This window comes from Theobroma cacao, chromosome 6 (genome assembly GCF_053813885.1).
Source record: "Theobroma cacao isolate CCN51 chromosome 6, ASM5381388v1, whole genome shotgun sequence".
NCBI classification, from domain to species: domain Eukaryota; kingdom Viridiplantae; phylum Streptophyta; class Magnoliopsida; order Malvales; family Malvaceae; genus Theobroma; species Theobroma cacao.
Window position 1 is genome coordinate 26,796,381 of NC_142644.1, and position 22,792 is coordinate 26,819,172.

The 22,792-nt window shown below is 34.6% G+C and overlaps 1 protein-coding gene across 1 annotated transcript; it reads right to left on the bottom strand.

Annotated features, from left to right (window-relative positions):
- Window positions 1-1,274: 1,274 nt before the first annotated feature.
- Window positions 1,275-11,904, bottom strand: LOC18596382 (protein argonaute 2-like). The gene is given in 6 exon segments (XM_018123958.2): window positions 1,275-3,104; window positions 3,906-5,061; window positions 5,495-5,523; window positions 5,525-5,771; window positions 11,719-11,752; window positions 11,875-11,904. Coding segments are annotated over 6 exon segments (2,949 nt in total). The 3' UTR covers window positions 1,275-1,651.
- Window positions 11,905-22,792: the final 10,888 nt, after the last annotated feature.

Below are 22,792 nucleotides of genomic sequence, written 5' to 3' on the forward strand. Positions count from 1 at the left end.
TTCACAATAGAATTCAAGCTTCAAAAACTTTTGCTGCCAAACACAAACATAGCAGCTCAACTTCGTTAACAGCATTCAAACTCCTGGGACAGAAACTTGGATATGAGGAATGAAAGAGTACTGTCAGAATGAAAAGAAACATAAAATTAGGGTATGGTATTAATCATAAAGTTTATCATTATCAAAACTAATCCCTCAATTTTGATCTCTTGCCTTTCTATAGCATAGATGCAAGATTGGATGCCAGACAGCTTGACATTTTCACCACTGACCTCTGCATATATAGAAAAACAGTGCTGCTGAAACAAAAGTAATATCCAAAACATTATTTAGACAATCCCATTTTATCCTGCAGAAATATATGGACAAATTGAAGAGGTTGGCAACAAATGCATTGACAGATTTACCATAGGAACTATGACAGTAGACATAGTAACTATGACAAATGCATTGACAGAGTGGCAGAAGAGGTATTACCATAGGAACTCTGACAGTAGACAGCAGACAACCCCTTTTGTAACAAATTTAAAGGTGAACAAAATGTATACCCTGGTTGTTGAAACATGCTGAATTTGAGGTTAAAATTACTACCAGAGCATTAATTTTCAACATCTTATCCGAACGAAGGATAATAACAAAACCTTTGCTTATGTCTGGTATTCCTATATTGCTCTACATCCTTTTCCCATCCCAAAATGGAAATTAAATCTTATAATTTGCTGGCTGCAAATAGAAACGATTTCAGGCACCAGCTTGAACAGCTAAATCATTTCTTACAAATTTACCAAGAAATACCAACCAGTTTAAAAATAATTATCTTTTTCTTTCTTTAATTTTTCTATAGATTAAAAAGAATTTTTTTTTTAACTGGAAGAGGATGGATTTTATTTTATGTTAAGCTTGAAATTTTATTTAGTACTACTAAAAAAATATAATAAAAAAAATTTATTGTCAAACTCTAATCAACCTAAATCCAAAGCCAACTCAGACTGTTTGGATATCTAGGACTAATTTTTGGCCCAAATATTATTACATTAAACTTCTATGATTGATATTCCAGTAGTGGTTGAGATGCCAACCAGCAGATCACCTATATTTATGAAATATATAATGCGCCTTTTTGACATGGTTTTGTTCAATAAGATTTCAAAACTTGCTATTATATAACAAAATAAATTAATAGGATTAAGATATTAATGAGTTCATTGTAGGAATAACAATAAGATAAAGAGGTCCGAAAAGCAGAAGGCAATGAAGTGATCAGCTGATACATCTAATGGAAACAAACCTACTTATTTATTCATATAGAGTATAGTATCATGATAGTTTAGACATGGTAACTCAGTCCCCAGGCCAGTGCTTAGCTAAGTGGAGACAAGGAACATGCCCAGACCAGACAAATATTTACATAAGACTTCAAACCAATCACTAGGTTCTGACGTATAATTTTATAGATGAAACACACTTAAAGATCAAAACATAACGATGGAGTTCCTCTAAAATTCCATGGCCAGCATGACCATGACAACTGAGAGGATCTGCTGAACGTGACACTTATTTATAACTGGAAACCAATTAGATTCACGCACAAACTCCTTCACTAGGCTGATTAGGCAAGGAGTTTATCATGGGGCAGTTCTAAGAGGCCTTTTCAGATGAAAAACATTGAATTTTGCAGGTCAGGATGAACCCTGTAGGAGCTCTTACTAAATGCAGCTGCTGATGGTTGTGATGGTGATGCTGGAAGAGATGAAGATGAAGATGATCTTCTTGATGAAGCTTGAGACTTCCTGTCCAATGCATCCTGGTAAAGCCGACCTCTATAAGCAGCAAGGTCAGCATAGTACACTGGTGGGATCAAGTAGACAGGCTTGGTGCACAGAGCAAATGTGAAGCACATGCTATGTATAAGCTGCTGGATGTGGTCACTGCTAAACCTATGCTCATCCCAGAGGACCTGGTATTGTGTTGACTTGCTTGTCCCCATGCTACTATACTGACTAAAAAGATGGAAATGAAACCCAGAAGGACCAACAACAGTTGAGTCAACAACTGTTCCTGGAGGCACATTGCCAGAGGAACCTCCATCTTCCTTGGTCTCTAGAAAGAAACGAGTGTGGTGTCTTTTCTGGGCTACAATAACTGTGATGGTTGGGAAGTAATTCATTGCTTGAAAGGCTCCCTTGACACCAACTAGCTCCTCATTAAGAACCATATCAAACTGGGTTTCACTGACGCCATCACGAAATATCATGATTTTGGCTGGCTTGACTTTATTTAAAGTAACATAAGAGTCAATAAGCTCCAAGCACATCTCCCCAAAGTCCTGAATCTTCTCTGACCTTGGATCTTGTGGGCGAATTTTCGCTGCATAGCGATTAGGAACAGGCCAGCTCATAGAAGCTACAACAGCTGCAATTGATGGACTTGTTGAGTCCTTAAAACCAGGATGATTGACATCAGCACCCACAAACATAACATGGCCTTCCCCTTTAAAGTGGAGGAGGGGTTCAATGATCTCCACATTGAGGCCTCCAAGCTTGGCATTAATCTTCAATGCAAGATTAGCAAGATACTGGTCTTTCGCTTCGTTGGCTCTAGCAGACAGACAACATTGAGTCATTACACCAACTTTCGTCTCAGAAATAAATTTAAGGAAATTGTAACCAGGATGCTGTTTAGACATCACACAAAGAAGAAACTGTAGACGCCCTTTCCCTTTTTCATAAGATAGGTACTGAATGTGCTCAAGCATCTCATGAAGCAAATCTTTGTCATTTAAATTGTCCATTCTAGCCATCTGATAATGGAGAGGTTCCCCCATACGGATCCCAAGATTATTGCACCGATTTGTAAGCTTTTGGATGAAGGGTTGGTTTGGTGTAGCAGAGCTGAAATCAAGCACAGCCCAACGATCAATTTGTTTTCCTTCAAACACACATTTACGAATGAGGTTCCAATGGCATTTCTCATTATCAACTTTTATTTTCATCTTCCTGCCTCCAGGAGCACCAACATTCAACTCAGGTGGACTAAGAACACGACCTACCACTTTTGTCATGTTCATGCCCACTTCCATTCCAAAATTTTGCACAACTTCTCCACTGCCAAAAGTAAAACACATTAAGAATTCAGATAAAAACTTGACGAACACAGCCTTCACATCACAATTTTTTATTAATCAGGTATATTCAAAGTCTCAGTTCAGTATGGCAAGGAATATCACATATAATTAGGCAGCAGCAAAGTGTAAGTTCATATTTCAACTGTAAAATCATCTTCAAATCAGCAAGTTCAAGAGACATGAAGTTTGTATACCATCCAACCAATGTTCAACCAGCTTATGTGATTCACATCAGATTTTGTAAGAATATATTCTAATAAGGCCCTAGCAAGGAAGCACTTGTGGTTCCCAAAAGTCACCTTTTAAATTGCTAGAGATCTATATTGGTTCTTGCTTCGAATAGGGAACACGTTATGGGGGTTTCAATTCCAGGACAGAGATGAAGTTGCACAGAAGTAACCTGAATACAGTTGGGATAATATAGCAAATCTAAAATATTGTCCAGATAAATCAACAATGGTTAATCAATTCTTTGTAGTCATTCTTAAGTAATTTAAGAATTTGTTATCTTTTTCACAAAATTAAACAAGGTGCACAATAAGTGGGAATTAAGTTCTAAACTAAATATTACTTTTAAAGAAAAGAAACAAAGAAAGTGCAGGGAAAGAAAATCCAAGTGCACTATAAGTTTAAGTTTTAGCATTAAGCAATAGATGGGAATTAGGTGCATCAATCTGTCCCAACTCCCAACTGATATATGAGAAAACCAAGTTATACTTGAATCCAGAAATGAATGATCCACAAATAAATCCAAGAAAAAGTTAAGTTTATCAATACTTACCAGCAAGGTCCATCTTTAGCCCGCACCATATTATATATTGTTTTCTCTCGAACCTCTGGCAAGGCCAGTGATATATCCTTCAACTTCTTTGCAGCATCTCTATCTAGCAATTCCTTTGGATATTTCTGTCCTTCAGCTAAGACACATAATTCCATGGGCACACAATGACTTCCATTTTTTTTCTCCAATTCCAAGCAGGGAATATTTTTGTACATGATATCCTCCTTATACTTCTCCTTGAAATAATCTACAAGTCTGACTTGTTGGTCGCCTATGGGAAAAGAAATATTTTGTGCATCCTTAGAAGTCAATCCAGCAATCAAATATGTTCTGTTGGTGTCAAGATGAGTTGTACAAACTCTCAACCCCGTCAAATCTGATTCAATTTTATCCTTGAAACTTCCAAACTTGTCTATATGAAAGCCATCAATCTGCTCACCCAGGTACTCAATAACAGGCACTGACTTTCGAACTGGCAACACTAAGTAGTCCAGACAAAAGGCTAAACCCTGAGAAGTCAGCTTCAAACTATGTTTAGGTTCTCTAGAGACAATGATACCATGCCCAAGGTCATCTCCTCGATGAAATTCTTTAGGATGGAAACCATGACTCAAGCAGTTCATACTTTCCTTCATTACCAAATTAATCCCTTGTAATATATCACGAGGAGCGACAAAGACTTTCCCACTAAGATAATCATTCAACTGTGAAAGCCTGAGCTCACTCCCAAGCTTTAGTGTCACCAGATATGAAGACTCCGAGAGTTGCACAGTAAAATTTCCAGTAGGTAGTACTACTGCACTAAAGATGCTCTTTTTACCATCATAAACAGTCATTTCCAAAGGAACCTGTATATCCAAAGACATCTGTCTCCTTATCAAGTACAAGTTCGACTTTGATAATTTGACTGGATGTCCATCGCCAGGAGCCACCTTCGGCTTAACATCAACATCATAGCGCCATATGATCTTCTTAGGATCAAACTTAACAGGAAAATGATTGACATGAAGGTTAAGCTTCTTAATGGCATGTGTGCCACCATTATCAGGTCGTTTCACAGGCAGAAGTATTTGCTTTGTTTCTGGACTTGACGACGATGATAAAGGCAGCACCCGCTCTGAAATTTTCGGCGATGCCATTGCAGGAACAACAGGACCTAGAGGTGAAAGTTGTGACACTAAGTTGCAGAAAACTAATGTATTATAAGCAGACTACTATTTGGCAGCATTAACAGAATATTTTTTTTTAAAAATAAATATACAAAAACTCAAGCCAGATTTTCCGAAACAGTATGTTACCAGTTTGTAATATGGAATGGGAAGAACAGAACTAGAAACTTTCTTCGTAAATAGAGAGACAACAAACAACTGTAACAAGTTAATATATCTTTATCCTTGTAGTAGAATGAGCTGAGCAAGAAAAAACCAAAAAGACGTAACTATAAATTACAATTAGCACCATGCTTTATGAGAGTCAGCTTGATTAATCAGTTTATCTCATTAAGAATTCTCGTTTAGAAGATGATCCAAACAAAAAAACTCAATTTCACAAACACTAAGGAGGTGACAACTGAAGTCAAAAACTCGTACCAGAAACAACATTTGCAGGAGAAGAAGATTTTTTGCGTTTCCCTTGACAGAACTTGAGCAAAAGAAGGACCAGCACCCCAAGACATCCGACCGCCTGGGCTAGGAACCACATGAACATGACCCTGCTGGACTTCACCTTGGATTGGACTCACCGGACCTCGGCTCAGACCCTGGTTAGATCCTCTTCCCTGCTGCTCCTGCGGCTGCTGCTGATGATGATGCTGACCGTCTCTGCCTCTGCCTCTTCCTCTTCCTCCGGCAAAACCATACCCACAACCTCACCCCCTAAAACCACCTCCCTCCATTGCAACAAGAAACAAACCAAAATTGTGAATACTTGATCTCTCTTAAACAACTGAGTAATTTGCGCAATGGAAGGGTAAGACTCATATATATATATATATATCGTGATGGCCAGGACTGATCGTGGGGTCACCTTCTTTTGTACTTTCTTGGTCTACAAGGATTCTACCGTAACAAGAACGAAAGAGACAAGTTCGTTAAAAGACTTGTTAGAATCTAGATTCCAGAGTCTTCTTTAAAAATAAAGTAACTGCGTGCCCAAGTCAATGAAGGGGATGCTTTTCTCCTTTTGCTGCACAACGAAGAATTGGAGGATTGGTAATTGGAAAATAAATTTTTTTAAAAATTTTTTATGTAAAATATTTTATAAATTTTTTTTATTATTTGAATAAATTGTTAAAAATATTTTTTTATTGTTTATGATATCATCTTGTGAAAAATATATTTCACCTGAAAATAAAAAAATTTATAATAATATTTTTTAAAACATTTAATCACATATTATAATAAAAATAAGTTCTAATTTTTTTAAAAAAATTTCATCTCATTAGTTTCTTATCATAACACTATAAAATACTAATATTCATCAATTGTGTAAAGTATTCAAAATCTATATTTATAATTGTATTTTCTTATCATTGAAATATTTTTTGTTATAATTATTAATATAATTTATTCAATTTATAAATAAAAATATTAATTACATTGGATAATTTCATTAAAAAATATTTTTAATTTTAATATTATTGAGTAATTTAAATATTAATCTTTTCAATTGAAATTTTTTTAAAATTAAATATTAATATATTTTTTTAACATTTTAAGTTAAATATTAATATTAAGCAACCTTATACGACTAAGCTTAGTATAAGAGTAGTTTTTTTATATTTTTGGAAAATGTCTTAGACCTTTTAAGGACATAAGACATTTTACACGTAAGACATTTTATGTGATCAATGAGAATTTTGTGTATTGATATATAGAATATTTTACATCTGAAATAAATTTTTTGTCTTTCAAATAAACATAAGTTTTGAAAATATTTTCAAAAAAATATTTTACGTCAAAACAAATCAATCCAAAATTGTTTTCTTAAAATATTGGCTTTACATCCACTTTTAAATTATCATACATTCATCCAATCACACTCTTATATTTAAAAATTTCATAATGAAAAAGATACATTAGATTTTGCTTTTCGTGAATTTCTAATTGAAGTGAATGACAAATGTGTTAGTACTAGATTTTATTTTTCCTCGTTATTCGAAATCTATATATGCCCTCACAATAACTTTTCATTAACAAATCCAAATTCGTTGGGTCTCAACTCTCATAAAATGCTATGTGTCTATTTTCTTATTATTAATTAATACATATTTAATTTTAATTTTTATTCTTTTTTTTTCTCTCATATTTCCTTTTTTCTCTCACGGATTATTGGGTTTTTTTTTTCCTTTCTCTCTCACATTTCTTTTTTCTCTTTATGTTTGGGTTTCTTTGATACTAAATTTGGGTTAATGGCTATATGTCAGCATGAGTTATAATTATTAATTTTAAGAATATTTTAGGGAGAATATTTTTCTATTTTCCTATTTTCTTTTACTTTGCCTGTAAGATTAGAATACTTCTTTGTTTGCTATTTTCTTTTCTTGCACATCAAGTAGGTTTACGTTTAGTTGACTGTTATAATTACTTTACTTGCACACTAAGTAGGTTTATGTTTAATTGGCTATTATAAATAGTGTCTTAAATAGTTCTTTATTTTTTATCAAACAGTTTAATTCTTTGCTTAGATCTTGAAGAAGGAATGGAGGAAAGAGAGTTTAAATACCTAGGGTTTAGAAGCATTAAACGGCGTCGTTTTGGGCAACAAGAAGCTGTTGGGCAGGAGACTAACAGGGTGCGTTTTGGGGAGCAGGATCCGCGGGCTTCTAGTGACGAGTTGGCTGAAGTGGGTTGGCCATTTGGGCCGCTTTTAACCTAACAAGGTAAATCCCTAACTTTTTTAAGGATCTGTTTGTTGGCCCATTTTACATGTTTTTTAGGAATATTAGGTAGAATTAATTCTAAATTATTATAGTATAATGTTCTAATTTTTTTAGATGATATTTTAGACTTAGGAAATTAATACAAATAGAAGAATATAGAAATAATAAAGCATAAAAAAGTAAAAATAAAAATATTTTAGAAAACGTTTAGTTATACAAAGAACTTAAGCTTAGGAAAATATTTATTACAAATATATAATAATAATAATAATAATATTCCATGACATTAACTACAAGTATAATATACCGATGATGGGATGATCGATCGGGACGCGAGAAGTCGCAATCTCAAGCTAATTTTCCCTAGGATCGGAATCCAAATTAAGGCTCCTCCAATATGATGGGAGGACCTCGATTTTGATGTTCCAAAGATTTTTAATGTTAAATAAATAGAAAATATAATGAAAAAATAAAACTATAATAATAAATTAGCCAACAATAAAATAAAAATAAACTCAAAAGCATATCATATGTTTCCATCTCATCATGTACATCATGGTATTATGATATTTTTGTTCACGAGTATAAGCCCCGATGATGGGATTTTTCTAAGATCTTGCGAAGGCGAGTTTCCCTTGGAAAACTCCTTAGGTGAAAGGATGTCTCCGGGTCCCACTAGTATGATGAGAGGGCTCGAGAAACATCTTTAATAAAAAGGCTTTTGCTCGTAATAATTTCATATTCACGAAAACATTATTTTTAAAGAAAAACGTACGATAACCTTAATGATGGGATTTATTCGTCTAATTTACGTAGACGAATTTCTCGAATAATTTTCTAGGTGAGAGAACACCCCGAATCCCACCAGTATGATGGGCGGATCCGGGAGAACATCCTCAATAAAAGGTTATTCGTCTAACATTTTTTTATCTCACGACATACATTTCATTATGCCTCACATTTGCATTTCATTTTAAAATCAAACAAAATAATTTAATAAAATTGGAGATAAAATAATTGAATAATAGCTAAGGAAATATAATGAACTTAAAGATTAAAGCCCAATAGGATAATCAAAAAAATGGTACCGTTCATGAAACGGGCGTCTCGAGGGTGCTAATTCTTCCCTGGGCGTAACCGTACTCTTGAACCTAAATATAGAAAAACGTAGATCAGTTTAAGGTTCTTTCAGCAAGTTTAAAATTAATTTAAGGCTTCGTCGATTATAATTGAGTCAATAGGTGGCCAATCGCACCTAGTAAAAAAAGATTGGTGGTGACTCCTAGTTTTAGAGTTTTCACTTGCGTCTGGCGGTCGGGTTCCCAGACCCGCACGTTACGACAATACCTAATTAGCAACTATGTCTCCTCCCATAGATTGTTTGAATCGTATGCACTCACTATTTATCAATTATCCATCGTATCTATTCTTAGTAGTTTGCATGATGCATTAAAAGATCCGAAATGGATCAAGGCGATGAATGAAGAAATAGAGGCTTTGCAAAAAAATGCTACTTGGGAACTGGTTCCCTTACCTGAAGGAAAGGAAACGATTGGATATAGATGGCTATTTACAGTGAAACTCAAAGCAGATGGCAACATTGACAGATATAAAGTGAGGTTAGTTTCAAAGGGGTAAACGCAAAAAAAGGGTATACACAAAGGTATGGGGTGGATTATCAAGAAACTTTTGCATTAGTAGCTAAGATCAATACAATTTGCATTCTCATATCTATAGCAGTAAATCGAGATTGGCTTTTACAACAATTTGATGTTAAAAATGCTTTCCTCAGTGGAGACTTAAAGGAAGAAGTCTACATAAAGTTACCACTAGGAATTGAACACAGTTCTTTGCATAGAGAGAAAGTTTGTAAATTAAAGAAGTCACTATATGGACTGAAACAGTCGCTTAGAGCTTAGTTTGAGAGGTTTTCTTCTATAATGAAAGCATTTAGTTATAAGCAAAGTAACTCAGACTAAACTTCGTTTATAAAACACAAAAGGGGAAGGTAATAGCTTTAATTGTGTATGTCAATGATAAGGTCTTAACGGGAGATGACCCATACAAAATGAAAGCATTACATGAATATTTGGCTGCTAAATTTGAAATGAAGGATTTGGGGCAACTTAAATATTTCTTAGGGATTGAGGTTGCAAGATCGAAACAAGGGATTTTTCTTTCACAACTGAAATATTTGCTAGATCTCTTAACAGGAACTGGAATGTTTGCTTGCAAACCAACGGACATGCCCATAGAGATGAATCATAAGCTTGGAATTTTTCCAGATCAAGTTCCAACAGATAAAGGTCATTATTAGCGATTGGTTAAGAGATTAATTTATTTGTCACACATAAGACTAGATATAGCTTATGTTATAAGTGTCGTAAGTCAGTTTATGCATGCACTAAGTGAAGAACACATGAATGCAGTGTATTGAATCTTCATATACTTGAAGAGTGCTCCAAGCAAAAGTTTGTAAACAATGGTTACTTCTTTTTGTCATTGAAATGTGATAAGATGAAAATGTTTATGCAACACAAACGTGAATTATGATCACTCAAAGATTGGTGTTAATAATGGGATCTAGCCGTGTCAGTAGACAGTGTTATTGCAAAATTAATTGTCAATGGTACCGCACCAAAACCTTCCATGGTACATGTTCAAATGTTAATGTTGATTTGTTTTTTAAACCACTCACCATACCATTCTAATGCAATTACATTAATGATTTGGTTTTGTAGGGCAAAAAGGCAAATGCACTAGAGGTGAGAGATGCTCATTTGTCAAAGAAACCTACACAAAAAGAGGAAAGAGGATATATGAGAGAAAGAAAGTAAGAAAAAAATTAAATCAGTAATCCTTTTTGTGATAGAGAAAAAAAGGAAAAAAATTAAAATCAAATATGTATTTGTCACCTCCTTGTCTTAGGCAATGACCCGTACGAGGACCCGATGAAGATAATCCACCAAGCTCAAGTAAGCCTTGTACATCTCTATCATACCTTGTAACCGATATTACAAAACATATTCATAGTATGCCAATTCATAGCTACATAGCCCTATTGTAGGTAGTTACATCATATCACATAACCATATATACATACATACAAAACATGGTCAAATGACCAAACAATATATAAATCCATCTATTTAAACTACTAGTGGAATGACTCGAGTTTATAGAAGATCCTACTGCATGCCATAGTTATTTTACCTACCAAAAGAGTACACGTATCCTTCATGCATCTTAGACTCAGAGTGTTCCGTATCTATAAAACATGAATTTAAAAGAGTGAGGGATATGGAGGGGAACAAGTAGCTGCTACGAATAAGCTTTAAAAGAAATGTTCAATTCACTTGAAATCATGCACTTTTTCCTAAGCAAAAATTGAGATGCATTCGGGTTTCTACCCATTAAAACATACATTAAAACATTACATTTCATCATTTCCATCAGCATATAATAATGCACACATGAGCTCTCCTTCTTAGGTGGTACTACTCCACCCTACCAAAACAATGCATATATGGGTGCTTCGACCCTCATTATCTCAGGTGGTTTTACTCCGCCCCACCTCCAACCCCTTTTTATGGTGGTTTTCCTCTACCTCATCGAGGCCATGTTGTTCATCATTAAATGTGAAAGTCATATAATTCATTTATTTATATCATACCAATACATACACACTAACATTCATCCATAACTATCATTTATAGCTCAATACATATGCTTAACGGCATATATAGATCTCAACCTATCATAGGGCTCATGCAACATCAAAGAAACATAGCTTGTTTCCATGCATTTATTTTTTGTAAAAACATTCACTATTTAATAGACCAAAAACCTCATTTCATATATTTCTAAAACCGTTTGGACCATTCACCTATTAATTTACCTATGCTGTAGCTCAACTAGGATCGTCAATCAAACCTTTATCCACAATACTCAATACTCCAAAGGTAGTCTAGCATTAAGTCAATGCACAAAATCAATTAATGCACTTAATTCTTTATCATTTTCCTAACTAAATAAATTTTTGCTTAAGGTTTTGCAAACCATTTCTACCATGATTTCTATTTAGCTTACCTGAACACCCTTGTTTTCATGCTTTTCCATTTCCTTCATAAGCAAATGCCCAACTTACGTAGCTATGCTTAGCTATTCACATTCAAATCTAGTAACTCGCTACTGTGCCATTAAGTAATGCTTACCTTAACTTAATTCTCCCCTTTTTCAGCTCATTTCTTCACTTGGGAGGCTTTTTTCAATAATCCAGCACATAAATGAATCTGTCATTGTCTAAATCCTTAGAATTTTGGTAGTACATTTAACTTACCTTAAAATTGAGCTATATTATAGCAACTCACCTAATACAGGAGTATATTATTATTATTATTATTATTATTTAAGAACTATAGGTATAATAAAATTCTTCCTTTACTTGTATTAGTACTTTAAGCTAGTCATGTTCTATTTATTATTATTATTATTATTATTTAAGAACTATAGGTACAATAAAATTCTTCCTTTACTTGTATTAGTACTTTAAGCTAGTCATGTTCTATTTTGGAATATAACATCTATTTTATTTAAATCTTTTGTTAATTATTCTAATTGTATTAGATAACTAGAAGTAGAGTTTTATAGGATGTGGGCCTATAATACTATAAATTGGACTTTTAGGCTTAATTATTATTCACATTCAAGTTGAGAGTTAATAAATAATATTTTCTTAAGCAGGAGTGCTTATTTCTTTGGGCTCTTTTTGAAGAGTAAGAGGTTTTAGTATATTTGGCTTAGCCAACTAGTGAGATTTTGGCTATTCTTCACCTTAGTGGGTTTTTCTAACCTTACCAAGATTGGTAGTTTACCTTAGTAGGGTTTCTAACCTCGCCACAATTAGTGTCTTTCACAATGCTCAGGTGTCTTTTACAATGCCCCGACGTCAGTTGGTATCAGAGCGAGAGGATCATTGTTCACTGCATAGTTTAGGTTCGCTGTTAAGTTTCGATACTCCCTGTTCGGGTAATTTTATTTATTGCTTCATAGTTATTTCATCATCTTTTTTTTTCTACATCACCATATCATCATCACTATACAATAAAATACCGTCAAGATGTCAAAATAGTCAAAGAAATGATCATGAGATTGAGATTGTAGAACTACGTCAGCAAATTCAAGAATTACAAAAGTAACTCGCAAGACATGATGCTCAAATCAACAATAGCAACTTTAGTGATGAAGAGAATGACACCAACTTTTTTCATCAAAATTTATGCTTTGATGAAGAAGTACCTATTTGTCACTTGAGAGCTGCTGCTACCAGAGATTTGAGAATCAAAGTCGACATTCCTGAGTTTGAAGGAAGACTTCATCCTAATGACTTCTTTGACTGGCTCTACACAGTGAAAAGAGTTTTCGAGCTTAAAGATATTCTCAATGAAAAATATGTGAAGCTTGTGGCAATTAAATTGAAGAAGCACGTTTCTATTTGGTGGGAAAATCTCAAAAGGCAACGAGAAAGAGAATATTGCAACAAGATTAGAACATGGGATAGGATATGTCAAGAACTCAAAAGTAAGTTCCTTTTTAAGATTATCAACAAGAAATTTTTATCAAATTTCATAACTTGAGGTAAAAAACAATGTCGGTGGAAGAATATACAATGGAGTTTGAACAACTTCACATGAAATACGATGTCCATGAACCTGAAGAACAAACTATAGCTCATTATCTTGGGGGCCTTAATGTTGAAATTGTAAATGTTATTCAATTACAACCATATTGGAACTTAAATGATGTCATCAGATTAGCATTAAAGGTTGAGAAACAACAATTACGAAAAAGCTCAGTGAATTCATCTGAATAGTAAGATTTCACCTCAAACCGTGGGAAATAGAGTTCGGCAACCATTCCACCTCCAAAGGTAAACTTTTTCAAAACTCCAAACAATAAAAATACTACTTCTACTCGTGCTTCAAATGCTAAGAATTTGGGCATATTGCTTCTAATTGTCCAAATCGATGAATTATCTCCTTAGTTGAAAAAGAAGTTATGGAAGAACCTAGCCTAAAAGAAGTAGATGATGAGCTAGAAATATTCAACAACAAAGAGATAGAAGAAGTTTCTGTTGACCATGGAAAAGCTCTTGTTGTTTGTCGTTACCTCAACACTGCTATGATGGCTGAAGATGAAAGTTGGCTTCGTCACAACATATTCTATACAAGGTACACATCCTAAGGGAAGGTTTGTAATGTCATTATTGATAGTGGAAGTTATGAGAATGTTGTTGCCAACTACATGGTGAAAAAGTTAAAACTTCCAATTGAAGTACATCCTCATCCTTACAAGCTACACCGGTTGAGAAAAGGAAACAAAGTTAAAGTAACGAAGCGTTGTTGTGTTCAATTCTCCATAGGAAATAAGTATAAAGATGAAGTCTGGTGTGATGTTATCCCAATAGACTCATGCCACTTATTGTTAGGATGCCCATGGCAATATGATCGTCGAGCTTACCACGATGTGTACAAGAATAGTTATTCCTTCATCAAGGATGGAGGAAAAATTATGTTGACTCCATTAAAGCTAGAAGACCGACCAAAGAGACAAGAAGAAGATAAAACACTCATCACTATGTCTGGCTTAAACAAAGCTAATCGTCAGTCAAGCCTCTTATACCTCTTATTAGTTTGTGAGAAGAAGGAAGTATCTTCATCCTTATCCCAAGATGTCAAACCCATAATTAAAGAGTTTTGTTATGTTGTACCTAATGAGATACTTCATAGACTGCCACCAATGCGAGATATTCAGCATGCCATTAATTTCATCCCTAGTTCTGTAATTCCAAACAAGCCTGCTTATCACATGAGTCCGCAAAAGCATAAGGAGTTACAACATCAAGTCAAACAACATTTGGAGAAAGGCTTGGTAAGAAAAAGTGTTAGCCCTTGTGCTGTTCCTACTTTATCGTTCCAAAAAAATATGGAAAATGACTTATGTGCATTGACAGACATGCTGTGAACAAAATCACCATCAAGTATCGTTTTCCCATTCCTAGACTTAATGATTTGTTGGATCAATTGCATGGTGCTATTATCTTCTCCAAGATCGATCTGCGTAATGGTTATCACCAAATTTGAATGCCACTAGGAGATGAATGGAAAACTATATTTAAAACTCGTGATGGGCTATATGAGTGGACAGTTATGCCATTTGGCCTCTCGTTCCAACTTGCACTAATAAAACTTTTCTTTCACAAGAGCCATTGTTTTGTCTTTCCAAAAATGTTCAGCTAATTCTCCATTATGAGCTTCCCAAATAATTGATTGGCATAAAGAACATTGAGGAATGCATAGTTGGTTACCTTTGAAAAGATACCCTTATTGTAGATGAAATTGTCGATAAGGATATTGGGAATTAGATTTTCATATCTCACCAAATTCAAGATCTTTCTCATACAATTCTTTCACAACTTCAAAGCCAACAACCTTCAATTGTAAGGTAGAGATGAGAGTAAGGCAACGACTTAAAGCCAACAACCTTCAATTGTAAGCTACTTTGTTTTATGCACTTGATTTGTGCTTGAGGAGAACTAGAAAGGCTTGAAGAAACTTAGTCCACGCTGCATGTCGCCTATTAAGCTTGTGTTGGGAGCTAAGGTGTTTGAGGGCTTCATGGTTAGAATACAAGATGAATTCTTTTAGTAACAAATAGTGGCTCAAATGATCCAAGGCCCAAATAACAGCATAAAACTCCTTATCCTACGTTGAGTATTTCAATTTTGCATCATTGAGTTTCTCACTAAAAAAGGCAATTGGTCTTCCTTCTTGAGAAAGAACAGTACCAATACCAACATTAGAGGCATCACAATCAACTTCAAACACCAAATCAAAGTTTGAAAGTGCAATCACGGAAGTTTTAGTAATTCTATCTTTGGCTTAGCTAACCAAAGTGAAATTTTGGCTATTCTTCACCTTAATGGGGCTTTCTAACCTTGTCAAGATTGGTGGTTCACCTTAGTGAGGTTTCTAACCTTTTCACGATTGGTGTCTTTCACAACACCCAAGTGTCTTTTACAATGTCCTAGCATCATCACCTTTATTCCAACTCACTTACTAGGTTAAAAATCCTTTGGAAGACTTCATTCATTGAATTTCAGCTAAACCCTTGATTGAATATTTTCTAGAACTTCAAAAGCTTTCCTATGGTAGCAACCACCTTCTTCTTTGATAGGGTATGAAAATCACTCTAATCGGTTTAGTTTTCACTCAAATTCCCTTGGGAACAAGTTTGCAATGATTTTTAGAAGTTTTAAAGGGAAATGCTCTCATTTAGTTTAGGTTTGGTTCTAACCTCTTAATGGGGGTTCAAACCAATGACCATTTACAATTTTTTTGCTAAATTCACTCTAGGTATCGAGACTACATCTCTTGGTCCCGAGACGTTAATGTCATTCCAAGCTCAAATAGTGAGTGTTCCTCTATGTATCGACACTACTTCTCTTGGTCTTGAGGCCTGTACACAGTTCTGCCAATTTTCAGTGGCAAATGCTCAATGTATCAGGACCTCTCTTTGGGGTCTGGAAACCTCATGTCTCCTTGGCTAATTTCCAGAACACTATGGCCTATGTATCGAGACTCCTTTGCCCTTGTCTCAAGACATGTTCCAAACTTGTAAGTTTCCATATTTCAAACACTTTAGCCTTTACATACTGTCGTAATGTGCGGGTCCAAGCCGTCAGACACGATGTGAAAACTCACTAAAAAATTAAACTAGGAGTCGCCACCAATCTTTTTTACTATGTGCGATTAGCCACCTATTGACTCAATTCTAATCGATGAAGCCTTAAATTAATTTTAAACCCACCGAAAAGAACCTTCAATTGGTCTACGATTTTTTAGATCTAGGCTCGGGAGTACGGTTACGTCCGACGAAGGATTAACACCCCCGGGACGCCCGTTCCATGAACGGTACCATTTTTAGATTATCCTATTGGGCTTTACTTTTTAATTTCACTATATTTTTTTAGTTATTATTCTCTTATTTTATCTCCTATTTAACCTAAAATGGAATGCAAATGGATGGCAAGATAAAATGCATGGCGTGAGATAAAAATACCGGACGAATAACCTTTTTATCGAGGATATTTTCTCGAATCCGCCCATCATACTGGTGGGACTCGGGGTATTCTCTAACCTAGAGAATTATCCGAGAAACTCACTTTCGCAAATTCGATAAATAATTCCCATCATTGGAGTCATCGTACATTTTCTTTTAAAATAATATTTTCGTGCATAATGAACCTAATTCGGGCAAAAGCCTTTTATTAAAGATGTTTCTCGAGCCCTCTCATCATATTGTGGGACCCGAGGACATCTTTTCACCTAAAAAACTTTTCGAGAGATACTCACCTTCGTAAAATCCTCGGAAGATCCCATCATCGGGGCTTAAACTCGAAAACAGAAATATTTATATGCAATGGTATGCATGATGCAACATATATATGCTATGCTAATGCAATTATCTATTTTTATTTATTTATTATTGTTTAATTGTTATTTTCATTTTATTTCATTTTATTTTATTTTTTATATTATCATGTTTTTCTATTCTATTCCTTATTATTATTATTTTTTATATTTTACAATTTAATTTTGAACTTCTCCTATATTTTCCTTTTATAATTAAATAAATTATTTATGATTCTATGTTATTTTTAATGAACTGAAAAACTTATTTTTATTTTGATTCTTTTTTATCTTATTATTTTTTTTATATTTTTGTATTTTTTATTATTATTATTTTTTCATAGGCAAACTTTTATTCAAACCTAGTGCCTAAAATCTTATTTTATATATTTATATTTAATCCTTTTTTTTATCTTTGTCTTCATATTTTTTATAATATTTATTAATTCATAGTTTATGCCACTTGAGATTTAATGCTTAATTTTAAATTAGTTATTGTTTTAAAATTTTTTATTATTATTTATTTTTTAATATTATTTTTCTATTTATTTAATGTCATGTATATTGCATTTTCACAAATTGATTATTTACTATATATTCAAACTATTAATATTATTTTTATCATTTTTTATTATCTTTATGTATTTATTATTTTTATTGAATAATTTTTGTATAGTCAAATTCTTTATTTATTAAAAATTTCAGAATCTTGAAATCAAGGCTCTCACATCGTACTGGTGGAGCCTTGATTTGGATTCCAAACCTAGGGAATATGGGCCCGAGATTGCGACTTCTCGCGTCTCAACCGATCATCCCATCATCGGTATCAAATTAAGCAATTATCTTATTTATATTATATAGTTCTTTATCTTATCCTTTTTTCATTCTCTCTTCATTTATATCCTTTTCTATTTTATATAAAGCTATCTTTTTCAACTAATTTGATATTTTCATATTTTATTTTATCACATTTTAATTCTAATTCTTCCTAATTTATTATCATTCCTATTATTCTAAATAAATTTACACGACTATGTATCTCATAAATATATTCCACATTTCATCCTTTCCTATATTTATGTTTTTCTAAAAAATATTCTAAACCCAAATATACACTCCTCTCATATGCATATATTACTAATATAAATAAATCAATTCTTAACATTGGGCCCAGCAAAATCACAAAGAATAGGCCAGAGATTTACCTTTTACGGGCTAAAAGCGGCCCAAGATAGCCGGCCCACTCCCAAAGGTCCGACCGGCGCTCACACTCCACCAGCAAAACGACGCCGTTTCAAAGCTCCAGTTCTTAGCTATTTAAACTTCATTTTCTTCCTTTCTTCCCATTTTTTTTCTTCAATTTCTCTCTCTAAAGTCCCTACTCTCTCTCTTTTCTCTACAAACCGCCGGTCAACCCAACGGTCAGCTTTCTCCCAAACCGACAGCGTCACTCCCCAACGATCGATTCTCCCCCAACCGATAGCTCATTCTCTTCCCTGCGTCGGATCTGGTGGCGTGACGGTTGGGCTTCCTCTCTACCATCGATCGGGTATCTCCCCTCTCTTCCCTGCGTCGGATCTGGAGGCGTGACGGTCGGGCTTCCTCTCTACCATCGATCGGGTGTCTCCCCTCTCTTCATTGCATCGGATCTGGTAGTGCGACGGTCAGGCTTCCTCTCCTGCCGGCGCAAAACCTCTCCTGTAGGCGCAAACCCGAGCCCCCAAAACTCTCTCAATCACTCCCTCCTTTGGTCGACAACAATAAGATCCCTTTTCATTTTTTTATTTGATTTTTTTTGTTGTGGATCTTTTCGATTGCTAGTGAATATAGGGTATATATTTTTTGCAGATTTTTGGCATTCTCTTTGGCTTCCCCGTTGTGTCCCTCGATTGCTACAGTGCCCCTTCCCCTTTATACCCGGTTCCTGGGCTCTGGAGGGGGCACGCTCCACTACCCTGCCAGAACTCATCATTCATTTCATTTTTTTAATTATTTATGTATTTTATATATTTTATTTTTTTAGTGTCTACACATACCTCAACTTATTTCATTTCCCGAGTCCCCCAAAGGCAATTTCACTTAGCCAATCATAATGAACCATCAAATATGCATCAACATAACACTTCTTTAGTTAAGCTTCTAGGCATTCCATTCACTAACTCAACTAAATTTTCTGCTATAACCTATTATCTTCTACCATGTATACATACATTAAACATATCTCTGCATTTACACCTATAAGCAGGTTTGCAATCGTTAAACATGCCTCTAATTTATTGATTCTTGTCAAAATAAAATCACATTCTTAGGCAGACCCCTAGACATTCAATTCATCAAACAAACCGCATAATACATGCTTATATACTCACTCTCCAAACAGTTAGATCATCATGGCACGTCTCCAATCTCATCAATATACACATCATGGCAGGATCAAGGTTCTTACTATGTCCACATGCACAATAAGATCAAACATGAAACTCTTCTTTAAATAACAAGATTTAAGCGCTGCCTTTACCAACATCATGCGAGTTTCTTTTTGTTTGCATTCCTCCATCTCATATCCTATTAACCAATCAACATGGTATAGCTCATCCTAGCTTACCTAAACTTACATATTCTTATATAATCACTTAATCTTAGCCATCATGGCATTAAACATGTTTGCACTTAACAAGCTCACGTCACATAGTTTCTTTTCCATCCATTCATGTGCACATGTGCACATAGTTTTTTTGTGGCTAGGTAGCTTATGCTGGTAGATTTTGGATCTTAGATTTTTTTGTTGTGATCTCCCCCCTTTTTGGTTTTGCAAGTGGTCCTTAAAAGGTCGGATTGTCCAAAAAATTAGACAACCCGGCAATGGGGTTCTGGCACCAGGGAATTGGTGGCCAGAACCCCATCATGCATGGTGGTTGGGGAAGGGATGGCTGGGCGTACGCCCAGCCATTCCCTCTTATTTATTTATTTATTTATTTTACTTTATATTTTATTTTATTATAATTTAATTTTTTATTTATTATTATTTTTAGGTGTCTACACACGTACTGCATCAAACTATATATTCATACTTAGGTCACAATATTGAAGTTGGAATTTCAATGCTTTTCCTATCCATTGAATTTTTAGTATTGCTATATTTTGCTCCCTCCTTGACAGTTCAATCTGTTAATCTTCGATAGAATATACCTCTATTATTTCGTAGCTGGATGAAATGTTGGTGAACCCTCTTAGCAATCCTTAATCACAAGTTAATGAGTTTATTCAACAATCACAAGCACTGCGAGGCATCGATCAGTAGCCTGAGCTAAAAGCCTAGAAGGTCTGGCCAGTTAAAGAAATGAAAGAAATCATCTCAACTCTTGATTCTAAAGAGGGACTATCAGAGGGTCTGATCATGGCCGTCACCTATTTGTCAGAGGATGATAAGTTGTAGTTCATTCAAATTCCTTTTCATCTTTTGAGAGTGTATGTAAATGTTGTAGCATATAGAACAATATTTGATACTTTACAAAACATAGAGTGATTTAGAGAGATGTGAAAAGATGGTTTCCCCAAATAACAGATAAGAATTTAATGGCTTCTGGTTCTTGTCTTAGCAATTGTTTCTCGTTCGTTTCAAAAACCATGGAGGAGGGTTGTGATAACAAAATGGAGAAAATGGAAAAATTGAACTAGACCTTAATGTTTGGTCTGGGTTTTATTTGTTTTTTTTTTTTGGTTGTATTTGTTAGATTTCAAATCTACAATGATAAAACCATTTGCCTTCTTTTGATTGAAAATGTGGTTATTATCTGAATTAGTCCAAACAAAATTGAAATCATTATTAATTTAAATGCTAGTGATAATTCTTTTCCAAATTTAAACCCTTAATAAGAATACATCCCTACCATGGAGCCCCCCTTCTTTATTTTTTTTTTTGAAAATTGAACTTCTTGAGTTCATTTAACAGATGAATTATATGATGCACTGAGAAATAGCAGAATTCACTGACCAGAAATGGACAGGTATGAACCCCACTGTCTTGTAAATAATAACTTGAGTCTGCATTAGGCTGGTTTTAGTTTCCAGTTACTCCTCTGTTAAATTAGTTTCCATTTTCAGACATATTTTAGGGTATTTCCCCACTTTCACCTTTGCACTTCAGTTGTCACCATCCTATCTCCATGGTATGTCACAGTTTTGTCTGATTCTGCAGAACAACTAGTATTTCCACCGTCCAGCTATTTTATCTCAAAACCTTTTTATCCTAAATTTTGCATAGTCCCTTCCTCAGTCATGGCACATGGCTACTCGGCAGTGGATATTTGAATTCAACTGATATCACATAAATCCAACAAGTCGAGTTGTGGCGCTGTCCTCTAATGGGAGTAAAAGGTGCGGGTCTTTCCAGTGAATAATACAATGGCCGCAGCGGCAACTACCACAAAACCTGTCTCATCCAATTTCTAGTTCTGAATAACCGCACCCATGTTTTCAGCAACACTGCCAGTCGAATTGGCCCAGCCTCACATGCCTGACTCTCGCTAAACAATCTCTAAATCTTTCTCTATTAATTTGAACATCAGAATAATGTCTGACCAAAACTCCAAGCCATCCATGTTATGGACCACAGCTGAAATACTTCCAGCAAAACCCCCATAGGTCATTTACAAACGAAAAGAAAAAGGTTAAAAGAGCACTTGAATGAACAGGTTCCAATTCAAAGTTCTATCACCAATTCCAAATAGATGAATCTTACAGGCCTAACCTCATATTTTAGTAGTCCCAAATTTCATAAGATCTGTAAGAGTTTTTCAACTTTATTATTCTTGAATTCTGCTGGTTAGCTAATGCCTGAGACCTTTTCAGCAATGGTAGGCAACCATGTTGAGGAGTAATACTTGCATGGTAGCAGCACGTGGATGTCATTCTGATAACTTATTTTCTTTAGTTTAGTTCAATTTGTTTCGTTGTACTGTTGTTTGATGTTAATGTGATTTTGAGCTGTCCTTTGATGTATTAGTTTGCATGTAAATTAATGCTTACACTTGTTTAATAAGTTTACAAATGTTTCTTATGTACACAAGATATATAAGCCTCGGTTTTATATTAATGAAAGGACTCTGCTCTGTCTCTCTTTCATTACATTTACATGATATTAGAGCAATTATAAGATCTTGTTGGACTTGAAAAACCAAGAATCTTCCTTCTTTCTGTGTAGTTTTCTCTTCCTATATTTTCAGTATGTCTTGACCGTCAGCTTCTTATGTGTCTCCACCAATATTTGATGGTAAAAACTATCAAGTTTGGGTTGTCAAGATGGAGGCTTATCTCAGAAGTTATGATCTTTGGATAACTATAGAAACTGAAGAAGAACCTGTTGCCTTGAGAGACAATGCAACTATAAATCAGATCAAGCAATACTCTGAAGAGATAGCAAAGCGATACAGAGCTTTGTCATTCATTCAAGCTGCTGTGTCTGAAAAGATTTTCAGCAATATTATGAGTTGTAAAACTGCAAAGAAAGCATGGACCAAGCTTGAGGAAGATTATGT